The sequence below is a fragment of the Mycetomoellerius zeteki genome, unplaced genomic scaffold (genome assembly GCF_001594055.1).
Source record: "Mycetomoellerius zeteki isolate Tzet28-1 unplaced genomic scaffold, Tzet1.0 scaffold25, whole genome shotgun sequence".
NCBI classification, from domain to species: domain Eukaryota; kingdom Metazoa; phylum Arthropoda; class Insecta; order Hymenoptera; family Formicidae; genus Mycetomoellerius; species Mycetomoellerius zeteki.
This window is the reverse complement of record NW_017257227.1, coordinates 165,990-192,300: the sequence shown is the minus strand read 5'-3', so window position 1 is coordinate 192,300 and position 26,311 is coordinate 165,990. Positions and strand designations below refer to the sequence as shown.

At 34.7% G+C, this 26,311-nt stretch overlaps 1 protein-coding gene across 4 annotated transcripts; it reads right to left on the bottom strand.

Annotated features, from left to right (window-relative positions):
- Window positions 1-56: 56 nt before the first annotated feature.
- Gbs-76A (Glycogen binding subunit 76A) lies at window positions 57-24,866 on the bottom strand. Of its 4 annotated transcripts, none has more exons than XM_018449746.1 (2): window positions 24,617-24,866; window positions 57-3,025 (listed from the first exon to the last, which is right to left on the bottom strand). In XM_018449746.1, exon 2 carries the CDS (start codon window positions 2,915-2,917, stop codon window positions 578-580), a length of 2,340 nt encoding a protein of 779 aa, XP_018305248.1. In that variant the 5' UTR covers window positions 2,918-3,025; window positions 24,617-24,866; the 3' UTR covers window positions 57-577. The 4 variants fall into 4 exon arrangements, with proteins under 4 accessions (XP_018305248.1, XP_018305244.1, XP_018305247.1 ...); XM_018449742.1 differs by lacking the exon at window positions 24,617-24,866 and adding an exon at window positions 18,417-19,509; XM_018449745.1 differs by lacking the exon at window positions 24,617-24,866 and adding an exon at window positions 12,575-12,665.
- Window positions 24,867-26,311: the final 1,445 nt, after the last annotated feature.

The window sequence follows — 26,311 nt, the reverse complement described above, 5'->3', positions numbered from 1 at the left end:
TCATATTTTTTGTATTTATACAATATATGTATGTTTTATATATGTTATTTTTCTGTTTCCAAAATACTAAATCAATTAACAAATTCAATGAAAAATATTAGAATTATTTGATAATTGAGCAATTTCACATCCGTTTATTAGAAAAACAATTCATCGTAGCATTATTGCTCCCATCGTTGTTCCCATAATCCATAATCAAATGTTTTTCACTCGTTTAACTATTTTTACAGTCGTTTGTTAAAAAAAGAATTAAAATTACTATTACGCTACAATCTTTCCTTTCTAAAGAGTATCATTTCAATAATGTTTGACATCTGATATTTTTACAAAGATCATCAATATTCCGAAAACTCTCCGAGAGCTCCCCGCAGCATTACTGTAGACTAGACAACAGTAACGGATTCTGAACGTTCCATTTTACATATTTCGTTACAAAGCACTCATTTAAGAATGTGTAAAAACCAAGTCGAGTATTGCAAGTTCGCACCGTCAGCCTTTTCAACAGCCTCCTCAGTCTGCTTGTCTTCCCGAAACCAAGCCGTTGTCATGTCATCGAATTGGACAAACGCATGGTCGATCAATAGAACATTGGCGACCAGCTGCCGCGCCGACATTCGTCAATGGTGATCGGTATATATCCGGTTGTTGACGAAGCTGGCAGACACTGAAAGCAGTAATTGGCACCAGCGTTGTTATCCCAATGTTGTGCACCCTTGCATTGGAATCGGACTGCAAACTCGAGTCTCTGACCAACTGGTAACGTGTGACAATACAGGATAAAGGAGAATTTGTCGCTGAAGCCGTCACATGAGTTAGGCACGTAGGTTGCTTGCAGGTCGCTGAAGTTCCGCCACGAGTTGAGAGTATACCGCACATGTACAGATTTATGGAAATCGAGATTGATTACGCGCACTGTGCCCTGGATCGCCAGGGTCACCGGATCCTGTACCACCACGTTTTCCAAACAAACCCGACGCTCGCGCACCACATCAAGGAAGTTCGACATACCGCCTGGCTGTTGAAAAAGCGGCACTAGCATTCGGTCGATCTTTCTGGGTATCGCTGACGTAGATCTGCGCCTGCCATCATTCTGATAACGGTCACACCAGTCGTCGCTGATGGATGCCGTGTTGTCCGAATTGTTGTCCTGCGGTCGAAAGATGTCATCGTAGATCAGGTCGCTATACGCGGAGTTGGGTATCTTCGGTATCTCGTCCAGGAACGTTCTCACATCAGCCAAATCGAGACCAAGCTTGTCTGCGAATCTGACAATCTTCTTTCTATGCGGCGTGCCCGGTGGCGTTTTTCCTGTCTTTAATGAGGAACACCTTCGAACTCGTTGTGGTCTATCTTCCTCTTCCTCCACCGTCTCGCTTTGGGTTTCTTGGTCCGGCGATGAATCTTCCTCCTTCGCGGTAGAACTATTACCAAGTTTCTTTAGTAACATACACAGCTTCTCTTCGTCACTGTCGTTTAGCGTGATAGCTTTCTCGATTTTTAACTTCATTTCGTTCCTCGAGATCTCCTCAATCACTGTTGCATCGTTCGAACATTCCAATGTAAACGCATCCGAAATATCGATGGTACTACTATAAGATGAATGATCAGTATCAGTATCACTGGCAACCTCTTCCACTTTTAATTGTGACGAGCTCTTTAATGAGATTGTTTTAGAATCCAATTTTTCCTCGTTCTTATCCTCAATCATGTTAATTAAGTCTTCAGCACCATTAAAAGAATCATCTTTCGTTAGATCTCTATCATTCTCGATATCTTGCCTCGTGAAAAGACTATCATTTCTGACATTGCACGTCATATTCTTTGTTATACCATTGATAGTGTCAATCTCATCAATCTCATGTTCATCCACGTTCTCCTCCTCCTCCTCGTCCCGTCTATCGAGTTTGTTAAATACTACTGTGCTGATACCATTATTCGGTAACTCAGAGTCAGAATGCGATTTAGGCAAACAGATACGAGGAATAACAGAATTCTGAATAGTTCTGAGTGGACTCTCATCCTGCAGCGATACAGTACTGTCGTCGAACGTGCTCCATAGAGACTCATGGCTGGGCGATGTCGTCTCTTGAGAACTTCTACCGTTCAGTGAGTCTTCCGAGCTGCAAATCAGTCCCTCTTGCCGATTTTCGCAAGACGTAGGATTTCTTCTCGAGGAGCAACTCGATTCAGACGTTGTGTCATCGCAACGTTCCGGATTTATATTCGCCCGCTTGCGTCCGTTCAATGCGAGCTTGGTCCTCGCGGGAACGGAAGTGTTAGAGAGATTCATGACCTCACTGTCTGAAGTGCTAATAGGATCAAAATAGACTTCTGCTCTCGATTTGTCAGCATCGGAGGATTCTGGATCGAAAAACATCTCCGAGGAATCACTATCGGGTGGTGTACCGGTTATTGGGGATGCAAACACGCAGGATTCAGGATCTTGATGGACATTTGTAATAGCAGACATCTTGGTTCCGCTAGGCGAGCAATGACAGGCATCGTGATGACTCGTCTTCAAGATCTCCGGGTTCACTAGCATGTGAGCCAATTCGGCGGCAGTTGCTTCTTCGGGAGGTGATCCAGGTCCGTCCACTTCCGCCTCTTCCACTTCAATATCGTAAAAGAGATCCGATTTCGGACTATGATGCGGCTGATGTTGAAGGATTGGATGCTGATTATTGGCAATTACGTGCCGATTGCTCGATGATGGATGCAGCCAAGAGGTCTCGCACGGTTTGGCGGCATCTGCGGTTCGTTCAGGTGAACCGCCATTCTCGTTACCCAATGATTTCAATCGTTGATGAAGACACCGGGCGAATGCCTCCGCACTACCTCGACAGTTACTAGGAAGAAGAGAGCTGACTAAACCACAGGAAGGACCGCGAGCGTTGCCTGCTGAGTCCATGCTGCCCATTTTGAGGACAGTGGAGCTGGCTGTTTCTTCGGCGTGCCTGCCCTCTAAGGGCAAAGGCGAGGTCGAGTCACTGCCTCGGCCTGCCGGCACCCTGGCTGAATTACCGTTCTGGAAAATAAAGCGATGGAGTTGAATCTGATTTGCGATTGCGAAAATTGGAAAATGAAGCTATAAAATATGCTAGAGATTAGATATAGGATATAAAAAAATAAATTGATAACCAAGCTCTAGCGAATTAAATCAAACTTTGAAATTGCCTATAAGAGCCGACACTGGATGGATTTATGTACCTATATAAATTTATTTAAGTGTTACAGCTATAACATACGTTTCGATCACCGTTTGGATCCTTTTCAATATCATATGTCTAATTAAAGTCCATTACAAATAGTAATTATCTACAAGCAAATAGAGTCGCATTATTCTACAAAGAATTGTGTCCATATGTGATTGTATGAAGTTAAAAATTTTTTATCGCAAACGATCTCTCGCGACACGATCGTATCAATCATCAGTGATTAAAAACAATAATTAATCTTTGTTTTTTTTCTCAAGAAGATAATAATCGAGATTATTAGTCAAATGTAATTGCACTAGACATATTTTTCCTATTATAATGTCATCTTGCCGAGAGTTGTTGCCTAGGATTTACGATCCTATAATTAATCATCTTTACTTTGTCGATCGCGAGTCGAGTTCGCGATATATAATTGAAGTTAGGTTGTTAATAGCTTGTTAACGGTACACAAGTAAAAATATAAAAGCAAAGGAAAATAAAAAATTGACACAAACACGCATTAATGACGTAGCTTGTCATTAATAGTAACGAGAGTCACAACATTGGCTCATGGCCATAATATTGCGCGTATCGAAGCAGCGCTGCAGGAAATACAAATGATCGGTCATTACGACCCACGTGCAGTATTCTACGCGCAAAGTCCACCTTCAATCGCAGCTTTTTTATTCTTCATAAATACATACATCCAAAAATTTAAAAAAATTATGAATTATTCGGATTTATACAATTTTATATTATTTCTTAACAAAAACAGCTGAGTGGCACGAATCAAGGCACACGCAACAATTCACGATCGAAGATTTTGAGACGTTTGGATATTGGCTATGTTTACACCGTGCGCTTAGTCCGCGATAGCGGTGTCTTTGTTTAACCTACAGGATAAACAAGGACATCTATTGTATAGGCCGCGGCCTAAATGCACGGTGTATGCCAATGTGTTATACGTCACGGTGTTATACGTCAATGGCTACGTTTATCCTGTAGGTTAAACAAAAACACCTATCATATAGGTCGCGGACTAAACGCACGGTGTAAACGTAGTTATTGTGACGTATAACTATTTATGAGACAAGAGGAAGATCACAGCCTTTTCTCACACATTCTTTGCTATCGTACACTTAATTATTTTTGGCATTGTGAAAGCTATAATTGACCGTCGACAGTGACTGGCAAGCAAAACGTAGCGCAATCATTACATTATTTAAATATATAATGATATGAATCATACTTTATCGTTGTCAGATCCATTCATAACCCATTTATCGAAACTCATCTACGAGACAAATACAGCCGATATTTCGCTTAAAAAAAGAATTCACCGTTATATCGTGCAATGATACACTGTTAAATCTATAGTGTCACATTTAACTTAACGTGAGTCACCACTGCTCCTACTCAATCACATCGTTATTTTATACTAACACAATGGTTATATTTGACACTATACAGTGTCAATTTAATACTATACATATAGTGTCAAATTTAATTATCGTTTTGGTATATTTAGTAGGAGCAGTGGCGACTCACGTTAAATTAAATTTGACATTATAGATTTAACAATGTAATTCTAAGTTCACACATAAAAAAATCGCAAACACACGACGGAATCACAAATAATAATCGAGGTCGTCGCGCGATACTACTTGCAATAGATTCGAGAGTGCGCTTAGTTAGAAAATCGCAGCACACCACTGTGAGAAAATTGGAACGATATAAATACACGCTCAATTGGCCACGAATCAATTCCTCACCTCTTGGATGCGCACGCTAATATAAGGTGACACTTCGCTCGCGTATGTACGAATCCTGCGCGAACTTGTCACGTTTTATCGCAAGTGTGGACAAATATTCGGCACGTATTCGGCAAACAAACGATTTATCGGTATTTATTTTCATCTCTAAGCTACGACATCGAACGCGGTGATTTTAAAGGCCGCGTGAAAAAATAACTCGCTTTGATTTATGTAACTGGTACTTTCGAGAACGCGTATCTCACGTTCGTCGGATGAAATTTCTTCAATCAAACTACGCTGATATAGAAAAATATCTTTCAATCATTTAATAATTTACAATCATTAATAATAATAACTTTTTCAAGAAATAATAAGTTTGATATATCCGTCAATTGATATAAGAAGATGATTCATATCGTTTCATGTTAGATGCGAAAATCAAATTGACATTAAACCGGTTTTGCGATTGTAACTCAGCGGAGAAAAGGCAGCGTACGTAAAGAGGTTAAATTTGAAGCGGTTCCGAAGTGACAGACAGGTTTCTCCGTTTTTCCAGCCACGCGCCTCGCTATGGCTACGCTTCAGACGCACACGTGTTAAGGCGTGCGTCGCGTCTGATAGCGTCTATTGGAAGTCTAGGCAGTCGCGATAGATAACACAGGTCTACAAAAAAGGGGGTCTTGGATGTTGTCGGAAAGCTGTGGGCCATTTCCGAAGTAATTTTCTGCGTAGAATCCGAATCTGAAACCAGAATTGGCCCATCACGTCAGGATTTTGAGATATTAAGGGATATATACTCGAAAAATGCGTTTTTATGCTACTTTAGAGGTTATGTACAGGACGCAACCAATTTTTTGGGTCTTTTGTGCTATTTGCATCATTTAGTAATATTCTTACCCTTCAAAATGAGATATTGATCGACTACCTACGATTTTTTTTCGCCAAGTTACGGGCATTTTACTTTTGGCATTGTTCCAACGCCTTAATGACTCAACACATGATTTACAAGCTACGTGTGGAGCCCAAGACTTATCTTGATTGGATATCGAAATGTTGAAGTAATTGCGGTAAAATGATTTCACATTATCTTCAAGCTTTATCCTGTTCTTAACAAACGTGAAACGACCACAAATATAACAAAAACTGTTAGGATCATTTAAACACTTACGCGGGGCCATTGTTAAGACAGCAAACAGTCACAATTGTGACTGTTTATATATTAGGACCTTGAATAACGGACAGCGCGTCTTGTGCGCTGCGGCTCTGAGTGCAAGGCGTCTACCAACTTTAAACAAATCATTAGTTTTAAACTTATTAATGCAATGAAAATGAAACTTTCCAGAACATTTGTTCATATCCGAATGAACAACTTTCTCGCTGAAAGTTTTAGGATGCTCGAAATTCGCTCGATAAACGAAGCACCTGAATGCATAAAAAAGGATATTTTGCAGGTGTGTATAAAAAAAATAATAAGTTGTTTGTTTATTGACAAATATCGGTTTTTCTTTCTTCACTAGACGTGGAAAACTCTAATGATCATAACTTCGAAAATAGCAAAAAAACGCATTTTTCGAGTATATATCCTCAAATATCTCAAAATCCTGACGTGATAGGCCAATTCTGATTTCAGATTCGGATTCTACGCAGAAAATTACGTCGGAAATGACCCACAGCTTCCCAACAACAAAACCTTGTTGACCTGTGTAATCATTACATAAGACGAGACTCGGCATGGGCTTAAAGGCTGTTGGCCTCAGTGACACAGGCATGTAACACACACAAACGGAGCTTATAATCTAATAGATACTTAAAGAAAAAAACTTAAGTTTTTTGAAAAATCACCGGATTTTTCGTGTCACAAATCCTAGATTTCAAATAAATTTCTTAATGGAAATATTTGCTTTACTATAGATACATTGTGCTTATTATAATACTTATTATAATACAGCTACATTACATTATAGTGTATTATATATATAGATTACAATAGATTACAATTACATATAAAATTATTGGAATTTATGTTGTAGATAATTTGCTATCATCTACGTGTTTTTGTGACTAAGAACGGCATCGTAATTGAAAAAAAAAACAACCCTTTTTATTGCTTTTGCTAAAAAAATGATTTATAAATGAATAATTTATCGATATCTACATATATTATCGATACACATATATATAACGACGTATAGCCTTTTTAATTAGTAGTATTATATATTTCAATGTTCAATGTTACATACATTTCCATCTTCAATTCTTAAATAAGTATAATTAATCTGCACAGATCCCGAATTTACTTCATTCCAAATTTAATTTTAAAGTAAACTTATAAATATGCAACATTCGACCTCAGAGAGTCAATTATGGACTGCCGCAAATTGCTCGGGCAAGTTCATTTCTGCATGTGCGTTTATAATTGAGACATTAAGCAGAAAAAATATATAAATCAGATAAGAGATTAATCGGTGGAAAAGCGAATAATTTCTATTAGGACCTACAGCAAAAAATTTGCCACAAGCTTAGAATCCATTGTTGCGAACACTTCTTTACCTTATTTGCGATAACTGCGAGCTTCAAGTGTTTGTAGATGCCAGCAATAATGCTAAGCAATAATGTTTTATTCCACGCAAGTTTTATCGACGGGACTAACTTAAGAATGAAAAACCAAGGTGCGATTCCCAATTAATTCCATTGTAATAAAGTCACGTCCTTTGCGAGGGATTTAACGATGTCAATTTAACAGATCCGATCTATCGCTTAATAGTATATATAGGTGTTTATGAAGTCTGACCCAGGCCCTATATCTCAGAAACGGTTGTATGGAAAAATGTTTTATACGAAAGTCGTAGGATATTAAGAGAGACATATGATGAAGTATGGTCTTGACTGTGTACCCTATTATTTTCTTTACGGAAAGAACTGAGAAGCAAACGTAGTAGGTTTTACGAGCACGCGTGAATTTTTCCAAAGTGAATATTTCTACCCTTGGGTAAAAAACCGAAAAAATCGGGTTTTTTCTCCGATCTTTTAAAACTATACAATAAACTTGCAAAAATTTAAGAAGAATTTTTAATATTTTTTCAATATTTACAAACTTAATGTAACATAAATGCCAAGATTAAAATATTAATTACTTTTAAATTTTTCAAAGTGTATTAAAAATCGTTTATTTTCTTCTAATTTTAAGATTGCGGGGTTTGGATTACTTTCATTATGATTCACTTATACTGAATTTTTATAACAAATATTGAATTTTTATGAATTTTGCTAAATAATACGTCATTAAAGTCCTCGTGTTCAATGATTTTCACTGTAATCTTAATGATTCAGACTGAATTGTTAATGAAATTTTAATGAAAGTAATACTGAAAGTGGGTCAAATGAAAGAGATTTCAGTATGAAATTCAGTAAAATTTCGATGATATTTCATCATTATTCAGCATAATTCAAGAAAAAATTTCCACCAGGGAACTGCGTATACTATCTGATAGAACACTTTTAGTTTGTACTTACTTATGTTTTTAAAGTTTTATTTTTACCTTTTGTTTAAGAAATATCGTCTAAAAGCAAAGTGGTATATCGATATCGGTGACTTTCCTCTACTTTTTTTCAAGTTACAAGGCTTAAACGTTACAGTAGCACTGGTGTTAGCGTTACCTAATGTGTCTGATTGATAGCTGAAAAACCTCTTAAACGTTGTTCAAGATCATGACTTGGGGGGATAACATTTATTAAGATCAAAACTATTGGAGCTTGTTCCTCTTATTTCAATTTTTACCGTAAAAAGTGAACAACTTCCAGTGGCTTTGATCTTGACAAATGTTATTCAGATCATGAACCCGAATAACACTCAAGATATTTTAACCGTTCGCTCGAACACCTTGGGTAACTCTTATGTAACGCCGCGGTTAGTGGTATTGTGTTCAAGCCTTATAACTCGAAAAGTACTGATTAAAAAAAGGCTTCATTATAACATTTTGAAAAGCTCTTGAGGTAAGCTACAAGAATAATTAATAAAAAATGGAGAGTTTCATTTAAAAAAACATCAGTTACATTGACCTATCCTTGAGAAGATCATTCAAGGTAAAATCCATATTTTTATCATGTGTCTCCCTTAATATCCTACAACTTTCGTATGAAATATTTTTCCATATCTACAGTCATTTCCGAGATATAGAACCTGGGTTTATAGACACCCTGTATAGCAATGTCGTATTGTATTATGTAGAAGAAACAAAATTAATGTCATGTGCAAGTTAATAAGTAAAAAAAGTCTTTGAAATTTTGTTTTTGAGATAATCAATTTTGATAATTAAAGAACTAATAATACCATACATTCCTTATAAAATCTGGATAAGTTTCAATAACTTTACGTATGCTACGCTACAATAATTCTATTTGGTGACAATTATACCGATTTTCCGATTTAACTGTCGCGTCTTAGGTCCAGTTTCACAACTCACGGTTAATTCTTAACCGAAGTTTAACTTATTCATTATCTCTTTCCAATCCTAGAATTGGAAAGAGATGAGAAACAAGTTGAACCTCGATTAAGAGTTAATTGCGAATTGTAAAACCGGGCCTTGAAGATTAGAAGGCCTCTTTGGCCTCAGACCTTAGAACACTTATACTACTGGAAGAGGAATAACCTATGCTGGCCCGTATACCGAGATGAAGCCAACATCTGTACGAGAGAGAAAGGTAGAGAGGTCCTAATGTTCGCAATGCGCATGCGCAGCACCACGCAGCACCATCGTCTTACACATCTGTGTAATGTACGAATGTGTAAAAAACACTAAATCAACTGTACAATTCACACAGACGACGGTGCTGCGCATTGCGAACATTAGGACCTCTTTACTTTTCTCTCTCGCACAGATGTTGGGTTCACGTTCAGCGCCCTATCCCTCTTCCAGCAGTATATGTTCTAAGCCTTAGACACACTTCAAAAGATACAACGTTTCCAGTGAATCTATTTTCGCCCCACTGAAAGAGAGAGACTAAGAGAGCGCGAGAGAGAGAGAGAGAGAGAGAGGGGGCGGGGGCGGGAAGGGCGACATTTTATTTCCGTGCGATCATTCACCGACAATTTAAATCGTAACTACTTGACCCGTAGCTAGGGCACCGTCGCAATTTATCGCGACAGATTTATCGCTCTCTTTCACAATCCGCAAGGAGATTGCCCAATTATCATCGATATCCCGCTCTCTAATTGATTAGTAACAAATTATGCGGAGAGATGAATCGTGTTACTCGCGCTCGTAAGAATCCCCAATTCTCTATCAAAAAAATTAAAGTTCTCATAATGTACAAGATCAAATCTTTGAAGTAATTACTGCTTTATAGCTGGATGCATAAATTGCAATTGAGGTGTTAAGAGTTAAATTATATCGTACAATATTATATCACATATAAAGTAGAAAATTAAATAATATAGATTTCTAAGAAAATAAAAAATATAATAAGAATAAGCTGTAGTATTTAAAGGTGTCCATTCGAAGGAAAAAGAATCCATTGAAAAAAGTAACAGAAGAAAACTTATTTTCGCAATTTTCATCTGCTATTTAATTACGTGTTGCTTTGTTGTTTATAGAATGCGGAAAATTAAAAAAGCCAGATATTATGACTTGTCTTGAATATTGATTAAACTGCAAGAACTCCAATCATGATTACATGCTCGAATTGTTATAGGCACTATCTAATTTCTCAGATAATCAATGATAAATTGAGAAATTTAGGGCCATTAAAAGCCTGATAAATTAACAGAATTTACGTTCTTCTTATCATTCCGACATGCAATTATATAGGCATTAGATATTTGGATTTTGCTTTAATTGATTAAACTCGCGTCTATTCACGATAAAACGATAAACCACATTATCAAGTTACTGATGTGTAAAAGGCTGTAAATTTTTCGTCTCAAGCTACTGTGAGAATGCGTTTAAATTACACTGGCTGACGTGATTTTTGCTGTTTGAATAAAAGATACCATTTCCAATGTATTTTCGTGCGCTGAACACGAATTCGGCAATGAAATTGCTTTATCACGTCAGGTTTGTGAGAAAAGTGAAGTTAAAGATGTCAAAATTGACGTTTTTTGACATATTTGTGATTTTTTTGCTAGCGAAGTAAATTTTTTTTCTACTTTTGTTTACGCCATCTTAAAGAGAGGGGGGTGTGGTGCCAACTTTTATCTTTAAAATATATTTTTTTAACGCCGTACGTTTTTTTTCACCAAGATAATCTCTGCGTAGTCACACAAAGAAAAACTATACTATATTTTATATATAAAAAATAAAAAAGGTTTTATGCCAAAAATGTTTGTATGCGTGCGTGCGTGTGTGTGTGTGTGTGTGTGTGTGTGTGTGTGAAGAAAAAGTTTTAAAAACTGTGCAATGATTTTAGTAGCAAGGTTTTTAAAGTCACTAAATCTGAGTCTGAAATCAAATTTTCAAAATTCGAAATGGAGGATCCAATATAACGGAAAAATTTGTCATCACAAAAAATTGTATCTTTTATTCAAACAGCAGAAAAAAAGTCTTAAAACGTCGGCCTGTGTTATCGTCTTACTCTTTTAATCGAAACTTTTTTTCGCTGCACTTTGCTTAACAATAAAAATTATTATACGAAAAAAATTGTACACTCTGTGCAGATTATTAAGAATTATTTGCATAGCAGTGAGCATCTTTCAAATTTCGTTAATTTAATAAAATCTGGATTCACACAACCATCTGTTGCAGTTCAAAAAATTCACAAAGAAATAAATAAAGATCGAATAAAACACAATTAATAATTCATCGATACATTTGCACGCAAACGTCATGTCTCGGGTTCGAGGCCGACGAGGATCGACTTCTTGCCAAGAGTAAATAAAGTCGCAGTTTATATTTAGCCGGAATGGAAATCTGCGAAAGCTACACGGTTTTCAAGAGAATGATTTTATATTTCTAATGAAGAGACCGTGACGAATAGAGACACATGAAAACCTTACTCGAAAATTAATTTTTATCCCGACAACGTTGCGAAAGAAGTAAGTGATTTCTTGAGTAATGACAGTTTGCTGCTCTATATGCAAACAATTACAGAATAATGAATAGGTAATAAAAGATAAAATTGTAAATGGCCACGGCATAGTAATTAATCTACTGCTGTAGTAATATACCATGTTGCTATTTAATTTCGATTCACTTCTAATGAAAAAAACTTATGAATTTTCTCAATCTTCTAATTAAAAATCTCCCTCTTAAATATATCTTAAGTCAATTACAATATTTTTGCAAAAAGTTTCTGAACAAATCACACAATCACAGAGATTTAAAAAATGATTATTTAATCTAGTTAATATTTTTATAACAAAATTAAAATCAATTCAATTACAATGTGATTATATCTAACAAAACAAGGTCGAATCATTATTAATAAGACAATCATTAATAGCACTTCAAGTAACTTGGCGGGTGGGCACGTTCGAATGAGATTCGAGAGCACCGATGATCTACGATTGCCAGCCGCAATTTAGCTTTTTATTGACAGCTATAAAATGACAAGATAAAAAGAGAATGACATTCGACGCTTTAATATACACAACTAGATATCCTTTGGCAAGTAACATATGTAGACGCATACCTCATACATAGACATCACTCATCGGCATTCGTCGTATCGCGTCTCGAAATGCACTTCTTGCGTAGTTGAGCCTCAGTAAGACGTCCAAAAAGTGTGATGAAACTACAAGTGGAGAAAAATTCGAGAATAAACGCGACGATCGCGTATCTTTTCATACACATCGAATCGTGATTGTCTAATTCTTTTACCGTATGCTAAAAAAAATTTTTTCTGTTAAACGAACAAAACTGCAAGCATGTAACTTGAGACGAATAAATATTCTGCTCCGGCAAAATGAGCATTTCCCTTTCATAAATTCAACCTCGTCACCTTGCCCGATTCTATATGTTATCCCAATGAAATTTTCCTGGAACCGAAAGCTATATGTCATTAATTTAATGCTACTTGTTGCGATTAGTGTGTAGGATTTATTACCGGAGAAAGATTTATTCACTCTGCGGTAGTTGAAATAAATTTTCTCGTCGTCGTCCTTCCGCGGGTCAGTATGATTGTATCTACATACCGTTGCATCCCCATTGCTAAATGTAAGAGAAAATTAATCCTCGTTATAAAGACACTCGTGTGACTCAACTTTTAAGCCGCGTAAGCGCTTCCGACAGATGCTTGGAGAAATCAATATTGCTTTATTATTTAATGCAACCTACGTACAAGCGTAGATTTTATCAGCGAGAGTAACAAGCTCATTTCCGTACAATGATCAAAAATACAAAAATTTATTTAAATGTAGTGTTCTCTAAACAATCGCACCGAGTATCGTGTCGATAAGAAAGGTCATTATCTTATACAATAAATGTCAATTCAACAATCGTATTGTCCGCAATTTGATGTTATCAAGTTAGCATTACGCGATAATAGGTCGCATAACATGATATATTGACAAATATTTATCGCTAGGTCTGCACGTTTGTGTACGGAAATCGACTGTGTTAAATATTAGCGCATTATGTATTTAAAAATAGATAATAATAGAAAACTTTTTCATCTGTTTTTTCTGACACAGCTAATACGCAACTGTATACCTATATAAATGCCCTGTGAAGATATATTACTTAATAAAAAGAAAATTCATTATTAGAATACAAAAAAATTGAATTATTATATTATAAACACTTCACTGTAGGGATAATAAGTATTAATAATACAAAATAAATTTTTTTACAGAGAGTAATGGAAAGCAAAATAATCACGAAAATCTTTTTTTGTTCCACCAAATCTTATCATATGGCGTTTGTTTCGATGCAGAATCTGGAAATTTGTGCGTCGAGCATCTGTAGCCAATCTGTTTCACAAAAAAACATTGATTTGGTTAACATCTCCTAAAGGATTACCTTCTTCTATTCGTCATAACTTAACGAGCGCTTTCACGCTAAATAATTTAACTAACAAAATTCGATGCCTAGATATCTGTTATTAAGACGTTAGTAATTCGTAAATTGCGAAAATAGCATATAGGTTGTAATAATTCTTTATATATATGTATATAAAATAAACGCAATGTATAAAAACAGAAAGAAAAGAAAGATAAACAAATACGTGATGGTATTGATATATGTATATAAATTAAAATCATTTATTATTAATATTATAAATTAAAATATTCGCGTATGATGGATTTTATTGCCTGCCGCGATGGCTTGAATATACGAACAATCGTACATGCTAAATGTAATTGTTGGATATAAGTTTTTTTTCTAAGGTTACTCATATAAAAAGACACTTACATATCAAATTTTAGGTTTCTATATGGAGATCTGATCAAGTTAGAGCGATTTTTTTCAAATTTACGAATTTAATTTAATAAAAATTCAAATAAAATTCTGAAAAAATTCTGAAAAATTGGTTACTCCGAAACACTAATACGGATTTTTTTAAAATCTTTTTCAATGCGAATTTCAATTCTGAAAAAAAAAAAAAAAAAATAAAAATAACTTTTAAACATTTTTTTTTCAACCCGATAGCTTTCCTCGAGATAGCTACCTCGAGAGCTTTCCAAAACACTATAATAAAGAGGGGACGCACCGCGCGCTCGATGCTTTACCTACTTGACGGTCCGCAATAAAATCATCTGTAATTACGTCAATTCTTCGAATTTCGTTCTAAAACTCAAGGGACATATTTTTGATGGATTAAATTATTAAATTATGCAAAAAAATTTGTCGATTTTATTGACCCATTACATGAGGTGCCCTCCTTCAAAACGTTTCTAATTAAATGCAACTTTTAAAGGCCTTGTAGGAGGTTTCAGGAAAATTCCAACTGGATCTTATTCTGGGTGAACAGACCTACAATTTGAGGGGAGTAACGACCCACTTGAACGCTTGGAACAAAAACTATGATAATCATAGAATAAATGTACAATGGTATATATTCTAACGAAATAATTATCTTAATTGAAACTTATTGTATAATTCTTCTTAGCAACCGTCTTTAGATAATGTCACCTTTGAAATGATAAACACTCAATATTACATATACTAGGAAAATCTCACATCGTTACTATTACAATTTATGAGATTTCCTCGGCATAGAAATTTCGTAATGCTTCTAAGGTTGAATCCAAAGTTTGAGAGTGCACGATAGGCGAATCCTGAGGTCATGATATTTGAATGGCGCAAGAAATACCGCGATATAATACAAAAGAAATGATATTTCTATCTCATTGTGAAAGTGCACATGAAATATCGATAATACAAAAAATGATATATTAAATACGAAGAAAGAAAAATTTCTTGTAAATATAACGAATAATATACACATAATTAATATTATATTACATCTTTCAGAATATACACAGTTTATCGTAATTTGTAAAATTAAATAAAAGAATTAAAAATTAGATTTTTTTTTATTAAATTAAAATATATCATTCATTTTTTTTTTAATTCTTTATTGTTGGTGACAAAATCTTTGAGGATGAAAAAGAATAAATTATTTTACTTGATATAATTACATGTTACGGTATTTCTCCACGTCTCCTATACAATATGGCACTATTTTTATAAATAGTTCCATAATTATAAATTTTTATGACTTAAGAAATGTGAAAATGTCAAAAATAATCTGTTAAATAACAACATCGATTGCACAAACGTAACTTTCCTACATTCGCTTTTATCAAACGTTTGTTACCAACAATAATCGAGTTCAATATAGATATGTGTAAGTGTAAACATTTTTTCACATATAAATAGATATGTTTATATAATCGTTGCATCGTGCCAAACTGTTCTTCTCTACGATGCAGACATCTATGCGTGAATCGTAAGTGTAAGCTTGTCCGCAATCAGCGATGAAATGATTAATGTTGACATTTATATAGCAGCTATAAAAATTAATCGACGCCACTCACGTTCGATATACTACAAAACGGACCTTGAACTTCTCGACACATTTTGATAAAATAACCGTTGTCAGTCTTTTAGCAGAGACAAAATAATAATCGCGATTGTATTTTAAATACAAGCGTGTCAACTTAAGGAAAGAATCGTGTCCATTTCTGACTTCATTATTAATAATTTATTTTATAAAATAATACATCTAATAATATATCAGTTTAATTAATGTTTATTATTAAATATTTATTGCTTTGAATAATTATGTTAAAAGAATTAATGTATAAAATTTTCGTCTATTTTTTGTTGTAAATATAATTTTAAACCATTTTTTAAACCATTTCTTAATTTGTTCTGAAAAGATGCTTAAGAGAATGTCTTTTAATATATTATTAAAAGTAATTCTTAAAGGAAGTTAAAATAATCATGAAATTTTATTAAAATAATTATGAAATTAATAATGACATTTCATGATGCAAGTTTAATTTTCATGAAAATCATTAATAATGTTATTAATATTATTAATTGTTGGAAAAGTCAATGAAATGAATAAAAAACAATGAAACGAGGTTATCACATTAACATTAACATGGCAGGACTTGTGCAAGAATCATCATCGCAATTTGCAATATAGTCAGTCCTTGTTTATTGCACTTAAAAATAATCTCATAATTTGATAAGATTCAAATAAAAAAAAAAAATAGATTTAAAAGTGTGTTTCATAAAAAATATGACTAAGTTCTTTAAATTTTTATTTTGGTAATATAATTATCTTAAAAAAACAACTTAATATATACAAATATATGTTTTACATACCTACAAATTCTATAATCAGTAATATCACTTTCTGACATTAATTATATAAATACTAAATATATAATGAAATAGTATGACAATCTAAAATTAAGTATTTTAAGGTCAATATTTTTATGTCGAGAAAAAATAATTGAAATCGAGAACAGAAGATGCAGAGGGACGGAACTAAAACGATAAGAAGCTGTGTGTGAGAGAGATTTCTTGATATTCGTTATATCATTAACGAAACGTTAATAACATTGTTCCGAGGAAAGGGAAATTATCGCGGTTATCACCGTTTGTTGCATCTACTCAGTAATAAATTCACAGTCTATCTTCAACAACGCGTCTGCACTTGAAGAAAAGAAGAATTCGTTCATTCATCATCGTTACATTAACTATGGGATACATAGAAAATTCTATTACTGCGAATATAAGCATTTAAGAAATATTTTCACATAATTGCGCTAAAAAACCTCTGCAATTGTCACGCATATAATAAATCAAGCAATGTGACGCGAAAATACTAGTAAGAAAGTGACTTGTGATCTTTAACAGATCATTAATCTGAATGTATATGTACCTCATCCACCGTTTCAGATATTTTATAAGCCGCGTTCCGTTATTCACTGTGAAGTACTGAAAATCTGTAGTATACGTAACGTAAATTATAGATTTTCAGTACTAATATAGTGATGAATAAAACGGAACACAGTCTGTAATAAGAGGTTACAAATATTCGTAATATTATTATAATATATTGTATAAAGAATACGCATCACACAACGATACGAATTTTTATAGTAATACTTTGCAATCCAAGTCAAGCTATCTCTTCAAAGAATTAATATTTTTTATTAATACTTTTCATATATATAAAATTTTCGTGGGGTAATATTTATTAAATTTGATTTTAAATTTAAATTTATTAAATTTGATATTAATTTTCATAATAATAATCTTTTCCGTACTAACATTCCATGCACGCACTCACGCACGCAGGCACGCACGCACGCACGCACGCACGCACGCACACAACCATGCAAAAATACAAAAGACGTTGCAATCGTATGAAAATGCGGCTCATATCCGTTATGACAGACAGTTCTTATCAAAACAAATAGAGGACTCAACGACTCAACTTATCGAGATTGCCGAAACTACGGCAATTCGCATCTGCGTATCATAACGGTTTCTTATAGATCTTATCAACGATATATGTAGATTCAGTGTAACTGAACGCAGTCTACGATAATCGTTCCTGTTTTCGACGCCAAGGCGTTTCACCAGAAGGTTCGCTGCTATCAGGCCGACCTTCGTATTACCGTGGAATGTTAATTCGTTCATGTCATGTATCGCCTCGAGAGAAACAACCTTATAGATCATCATCAACCCTCGGAAAGTCTCCCCAACGCAAAACGCAACTATAAAAATGGTGCACTCGCAAGATGCAACCGCACGCAAATGCAACAAATTGGATAATGAACACTCGTTATGCCTTCTCGTGAAATATTGCAAGAACTTGTATGCAAGTTTCGCACGAAACTTTGAAAATTTAAAATATGCAACAATTGATCATATATGTGTGAAGAGAATAATGTGCGGTCTTATTATTGGACGAATCATTTTTACAAAATCTCAACAAACTTTTTATAGATGGATAAGATTTTATTATCATATTAAAAATATATTTTAAATGTAACATTTTTATTTACCATTGATTTGGTTTGTTCCGTAAATGTCTTCGACTTATCCTGGATTCCGTCTTGTATCATGATCACTTTCCTCTGCAAAACCGATTCGAATATCATGTATCGATCGAATTTTTCTCATCCAAAAATTTGCGTGTATCGTAGTGGAACTTAGTGACTTCAGTGACTCCGTGCCAACCGTAGTATCATCGATAATCGTAGAGTTCCGAACAGACCACCCAGTATATTTGTAATCCATTAAACATCGAAGAACGTTATTTACATATCATTGCAATGAAGCGATAAGATTTATTCTGAAAAACCAGATTTACTTCTGTGTCTTAATTTGAACGCGAGTTTCCAATATGAACAAAAATACATATCATAACGCGTTTCGCTGACGATGACCTCACATGAACAAAGCCAATACATAATACAATACAATTCAGTAGGTTATATTGTTTTCGCACATTTTTCTGTCGCTCGTGATTCTGTTTTAAGAGAGTTCTCTTAAAACTGTCTGTTTCATGTATTTGTTATTCTTCGGATTTCTCGCGCCGGCAATCGATGCCGGGGTACCGATATCGATAGCAACACAGAATTTAAATCGAATGTATCGCTATCATGAACTCGAAAAGTCCATTCCTCACCGATACCGAGAAACCTTTCTGATGGTTTCTCGAAAACTGTTTCGTTGCAAAAATACCACGAGTTTTTTCAGCACGATTCATTCCGAGCTTAACAGGATTCGAACATCAATGTTCGATTTGGAGAACGTTTACTGTTACGAAGATTTCATTTCTTTTTTTTCTTCTTGCTCGTAGTGGATCTCTCGCGAGATGTATCAGGCTCTCTTTTAAATTCAAAGCGACAAAGTTGTGAAGGTGCCGTGAGAAGAACGTATGCGTGAAAACAAAAGACAAGAAAAGGAGCCGGCACGACCGGCCGGCTCTTACGTACACTGACTTCTGACTGGTCGAGCTAGTAGGTGACTCCGGGAACCCCTACCATATCGCATAGCAACCGCTCGTAAGGCGACTGATAACTGTTTGTACTTCGTCAAGCATCGACAGATCTCGCCGAACAGACGTGTGATGTGTATGTACATGCATGTACAAATACTCTATAAAAAAAAAAAGAAACAAAATTGAAACAAACAAGACATTGAAAAATAGTGTACAGGAGTAGAAACTTTGATCAATTTGACGGACTGATCGGAAATAATGTATGGACGCGATAAGAGAACCGGACTTTATCCAGTTCTTACCGTTTTTTTTTTTTGAAAATACAATCTAAAGTTTAGATCGATCAATAGAAAGTTTTCTATTTCAACGAACAATTTATATCCGTGTGTCGCAGAAATAGAATATCAAAACACATACAGAAATTATCAAAAAGTATCAAATAAAAAATTTAATACTTTTTTTATTCGGAAAAAACGGAAATGCAATTTGATTGTAACAACATTTTTTTATTCCCACCATGCCAATCTTTTAATATTTGGACTCTCAATATATTTAATCAACCCCATTGGACCCTCAATACATGATTTTTTTATAATATCGTTCCAATCTTTCTTTGATCAAATTTTTTCCTCTTTTTAAAATAACTTTTAAGAGATTATAAAAAATCTTTTGATAATATTCAATTTGAAATAATTGAATGCATCCTTTGGATGATTGAGTTTTTGGAAAATTCATTAGGAAGTTATTCAAGGATTAATTAAATCAACCCACACACACAATTGTGAATTTATATCATTATTGTACAATTAGATGCATCTCGGGAGATGCGAAAGAGTCGATCTGAAATAAAATTTTTTATGACACTTTTAGATAGAGAATTGGCGTATTCGATTTGCTGACACGAGCGATCGAGAAATGACGCGTCCACTTTCGTTGCACGCATCTATGCCTGAAATCGCGTACACACCCAAGAAATGGTAGTGCACAGGTCGTAAATCGGAGCGATACGGTTCCGACTTTCAGTCGCTTCGCAAGGCGGCGCCTTCGCATGTCGCCAATAATAATTATTTTCGTATACGTGTTGTGCACGCGGAAAACAAAACAAGATAAAATGTACATACATTATGTATCCGGCGCAATAAAATATTGCGAGAAAATGCTTGCGCTTGCATCTTTTGGTATCATTCGTGACAAAAGATATCGCAAATCAGCAATCGAGAAAGAGGAAAAGAAGAAGAAGAAGAGAAGACGCGTAATAAAATTATTAAATTATGTGGCAGTTTTACTTCCTATCGCAGCATTGACCTCCTCCTATTGATCTTATCGCTATTATTTTCTCGATTTCCACAAGTCTCAAAACGTCTATGTACCAACTATGTCTATATATTACTTCCGGATGTAACTGTATCCAATCCACATCGACCTATATTGAGTCTAAATATCTATTCTCGTTTTAAGGCTGATTTTTTTTATAAATATATACTTTATATGTGTGTGTGTGTGTGTGTGTGTGTGTGTGTGTGTGTGTGTGTGTGTGTGTGTGTGTGTGTGTGTGTGTGTGTGTATATATATTCAATGAGCATCAGTTAATAAAAATAAATAAGAAAAACTCATTTTTGATTTATGTTTCTATGAAGAAAACAAGCCCTTTGAGTAGTATTCGCGGACATTCTTCAAAGGTATGGTAGGAGCATATTGGAGCATGTTGGAGCTTGCGACGCGAACAAACCTCAGGTTCTCCATCGAGCACGAGCATTTTTTTTACAACATGCAGATACGAATTTTCACTTGAAAATGAAATACAATATGTTATGTGCGAACTCCCCCCTCCCTTCCCTCTCTCTTATCCTCTCTCTAATCCGACGTATGTCAAGTGCTACGTAATGATATAATCGTAGATTCTCGAGACCGTGTTAATAACAAGCAAACGACGTCGTTATTACCGCCGCGCCGCGCCGGAAGGATGAAAATGTGGTCGGCCGATTGGCCATTGCACTCGACGATGCACCGCGAGCTCCGCGAGACAGAATCGACCCTCCACCTTCGTCCCTTCTCTCTCCTCTGCCCTCTCTCGTTTTGCTTTTTTTTCTTCTTAGCGACTGTGTAACCACTCCCTGCCCGGTTCTGTCGGACGTGGTCGGACGTTCGCCGTCTGCAAGAACGCACCGACCTACCGTGAATCGTCACGCACGATCGACGCAATCGGTACAACACATCGCGGTTATAGTTTGTTCCTCTTTCTTCATGACGGTTAAGCTCCCAGCGATTTATAAAATCGACACGCGGTAAAGTGAGAAAAACGTTTTTATGACATAATTAAATCTCTTCTCAAATAACTCATCCTTCTTAATCATATTAAGCAAAAGTATTTAGATAAAGTAATATAAAAAAAAGTAGATTGTGTGTTCTTTATTCCAATGAAGGACGATGGAAAGCATGCGATTTTTATATCAAAAACATTTATCTACGTACAGCGCAATTTAGAATTTGTCAAGTGATTCATCTTGTTTAACACAAGTGCTAATAATTTGACGTTATAATAAGTAGCGTTATACATATAGAGAAATATTTGGCTTACGTAAAAGTATTTGACTTCTTATAAAAAAGTAAAAAAATTCTGCATATATACGAGTACAAGATGTCTCAGAACAATCAACTGCTATTATAAAAAAATAATACTGATATAGTACAATTTGCAAAAACTTTGAATGACAATAAGTAATGAAAATTAGAAGATATTTTATGCTAATTTTAAATATACAGAAATGATACTTTTTAAAACAATAACAATAAATTCAAATTAAAATAACTTTATAAAAAAACATTTTCTTTTTTTAATATACACTGTCGTTTTTTTTTAATAGAATGAAAAATCCAAAAATCTTGGCAAAACTTCGTAAAATGCTGGCAATGAGTGGATTTGCGGAAAAAGAAACGACCCCTTGATGAGGACCTTTTTTAGATATTGCAGCGAGAGAAAAGTGGCTTCTATGCGAATCATGAGGAAAGACCGATAACGCAGGCGCGACACATTTAAGAAAAATTCATCCTGTATATTGGAGCGAAGGTAAAAAATTTTTTACTATGTCCCGAAAGTGCTCAACACGATTTGCGACGGTGGGGATTCTGGTTAATAGAGGTATCGAAGGTCGTGTTACCAAGATGACCTTCGCTAATGCAGTCGCCTAATCCAAGAATACAGTAATAAGATTCGCATTTTACTATCTCTCTCTTCCCCTCTGATTATTCTTATTACACAACGTTTCTGCGTAAAAACTAGAATACAACAAAACTGAACAAAACTAACATTTAACATATTGTATTCAATTTTAAAATAGAAAGAAATTCAGAGACAATTTCTTCAAATTTTCATATGCGAGGAATTTCATTAACTTTACGATAAGCCTTGGAAAATAAGAAAGACAATATTTATTCTTCAGTCTTTCATTCAGGATCACGATCAATATAATGGAAATGCCATACTATGACCTTTATCGACTGGAAGATCTCATCGCGATTTACAGTCTAGCGGGCGTCTGCGCGCGATCGTAATCGCGTTCGATCACGGTCACAATTCGCGCTTATTCGAGCAATTAAAAAAGACGAATAACACAACATGAAATGTGAACAACACATGCAGGTATAAAAGAAGAAAAAGGGGACAAAGAAGAGGAAGATAAAAGGTCAAAGGCGAACCTACTTCAGCGACTTGGAGATCAAAGACTAAACTTGTTCTTTTTTTGCATGCCGAGATTGAACGGAGAAGCATTCTTGTGACAATCTTAAACATTAGTTCGTAAATCGCATCCGTCCAAGAGGATAACATTTTATCAGTGCAATTAGTTACATTTAAATATTTTCATTACAAAGGAATTTAAATCTTTTAATTTAAGACTTTAATTCAAGTTTACATCACGAAATCAAAGTTTATATTGCGCGGAATAAATTTTTTACGTCATTTAAACCGATTTACAATTTCATTACAAATAAACTCCGTACGAGCTGATATTTCCGTTTGCGCGAGATGGATCATCAACCACAAATCGCTTCAACCTGCCCGTAAAGCAGTAACGCGTTTATTTTCGTCCGATGGTAGAAACTGATGTGAAAGCAATATTTGTAATATCATATATATATATATTGCAATATCTTCTATAAGATGTACTAACATTGAAGATTTCATGGTAGCGCTGTCAAATATTTCTTCGCGCTTCGAAAAAAAATGAGAGAGAGAGAGAGAGAGAGAGAGAGAGAGAGAGAGAGAGACTCATCTTACTGAGAATGAGATTCGTGATTGGTAAACGATTTGTCAGGCCGCCAGTTTACGATAACTTGTCTAATCGGTGAACTTTATGTGCATCGAGCCTCGTTTATTTTTAATTAAAAAAAATGTTCATGCTTTTCCCTTTTAGCCTGATGCAATTTTTTTCAATCTTTATTAATGTTGTACAATAATCATTTACGAATCCAAAAAGAAAATCCAATTTTTAATCCTTTCTGTGTAAAAATTAAATTAATTTTCGTATATTATTTTCTTTAAAATGCCTATTTTATATTTACCCTGACATACAAAAGCGATTTAAATCTTTTAAATATTTTTTTCTATCATTATCATCCCACGTTACATATTATCTATGTCAAAATCGGAGCATTGGCATCGCGGCTACGTCAGATGAATAAAAACGATATAATCAAGCGAATCGTCAGTATAAGCGCAAGAAGCAAACTCTCCACGCGCACGTACACACGCAAAGCTAATCATATCATTATGTCGATCTACGCAAACCTTGTACATTATATTCACCCCCGATCAAGGAGTTAATGGTTGTAAACAAAAAGAGAGACGAGAAAAGTATTAGCGGTTTTATTTATTTAATTCCTTAACTAAAATTATCAGAATTATTTTAAAGAACTGTAAAAAATCCAAGAAAATTTAATTAAAATTTGAAAAATTTTTTAAATCTAATTTATCGAAAACTTGACTTATTAAAAAATTTAAGAAAATTTAAAAACAAAAACTTTAAAAAATTTGAATCGATATTTATTAAATGAAAAATTAATCAATCAAAATTAAACACGTTTACTGGGAATGTTATAGTAGAATCTTCAACTCGGATTGCATCAGAAGATGAAGTATCATTATATGACATCTTCTATAACATTTTCACATTTTTCTTATATGTTTAAATGCCATTCTTTTTTCTGAAAGCAGTGTTTAAACACTATTCTTTTTTTAAACTATACGCGCGCTGAACTCACCAACTCCCCGGAAGATGATCCTTCCTCCTTTAATTCTCTTTTCTTTAAAAAAAAAAAACGAAGCCGCACGAAGCGAAATGCACTCGCGTTCGCACGTCCGTTCGGTGAAACACTTTCGCGCTTCCGGTCCTCAACTTTGCAAAGGGACCTTTTTTTAGAGAGAGATCCGCATCGAACGAACGACAGCGACAACGATGTCGACAACGATGATACGGAGCTCGACAGTGGACCTTTACATGGACGTGCGACGTCTCATGTAAAAATGACGACGATATTCTCTCGCGCCGGAACGACTGCCGGCGGTACAAGGGCGTCGAAGGTCGCAGCTGCGCGTCGCAGCACGCAGGTGCGTCTCTGTTTCTCTCTCTCTCCCTCTTGCTTGTTCACATATTGGTAGCGCGCGCGATTCAGAAACCGCTCAGACATGACACAACGCGACGCCGATGAAAACGACGTCTTCACTTTATTATCGTTAAAATATACAAGAAGATAAATTGTATTGCTGAAAGAAATAGGGAGAGAGAGGGGAGGAGAGAGAGGGAGAGAGAGAAGCCGCTCTTCTCAATTAATCGAGCCTTCATACCGTAATTAGAATGAAATAGGCAGAGATTATAATTTTTCAAAACATTATCTCACTCAAGAGGATTTTTTTAAATCATAATTTTTTGAAACTTCGTACATCCATTACATTAATCAAAATTAAAAAAAAAAAGAGAGAAGAAGTTATTGGAAAGTCGATGATGTCATAATATATGCAGCATTGCTTAATATTTTATATATTAATCTTTCACAGGTATCATATTGTTTGTAATTAATAGTAAAGTATAGAAATTAATGCTTTACATTTAAGTAGAATGTAGTAAAACATAAATCATTTCTTAATAGAAATTTATTTTTTAAAATAAGATCATAAATCTTATGGTATCAATAGTTTCTTTGTGTGTGTGTGTGTGTGTGTTGAGAGTATTATAAGACTACAGTTTAAACTTATATCTAGTTCGGATTCTTAAAATCGTTTGAAATAATTATTTCTGTACAATTTTTTTCTCAATTAAAAATTATCGCGTACAGTATTTATGTGATGTAGAGTACTACATTATACATGCATAGAACTTGAAAAAAAAAAATGTGCATATGGAACAGATTGCACTCCTAAGTACGTCAATAAAGCGTTTAAAATCAATTTGTGTGAATGTAGACGTAAACTGGACAGTTGCCTTCGCAAAATCAACGTGTAATCAACGGTAATGACAAACAAAATCAGTCATTGTAGATCTGTTCTTTGTAGCTGAACTAGTTTAATACTAAGATTATAAACTATGAACTAGTTCAACTAATGCAGTACCTACTTAAAATGAAGTAAATACATATTTGAAGTTTAGCGATATATAACAGAAAATAAAGTTTTTAATGCAATTAATCCAGTTAAATTAATCTAGATAAATTATATAGAACATCTTGTTGAGTATCGCTCAGGGCGATTTAAACTGTTCCTTGATTATATGAAAGAGATTCGACGAAACGTTGAAACACAGACCATCTCGACACATATTTACGACACCTGAACAAGTAATGTACTTTAACAAGCTGGGCGTATCGTCAAATTAAAGATTTGGCTAATATTTCTTTGGGTGATCGTCGATCGGTGTACGTTCCTGGCAGAATCACAAGATTCGCCACGAGAGGCGCAGCGTC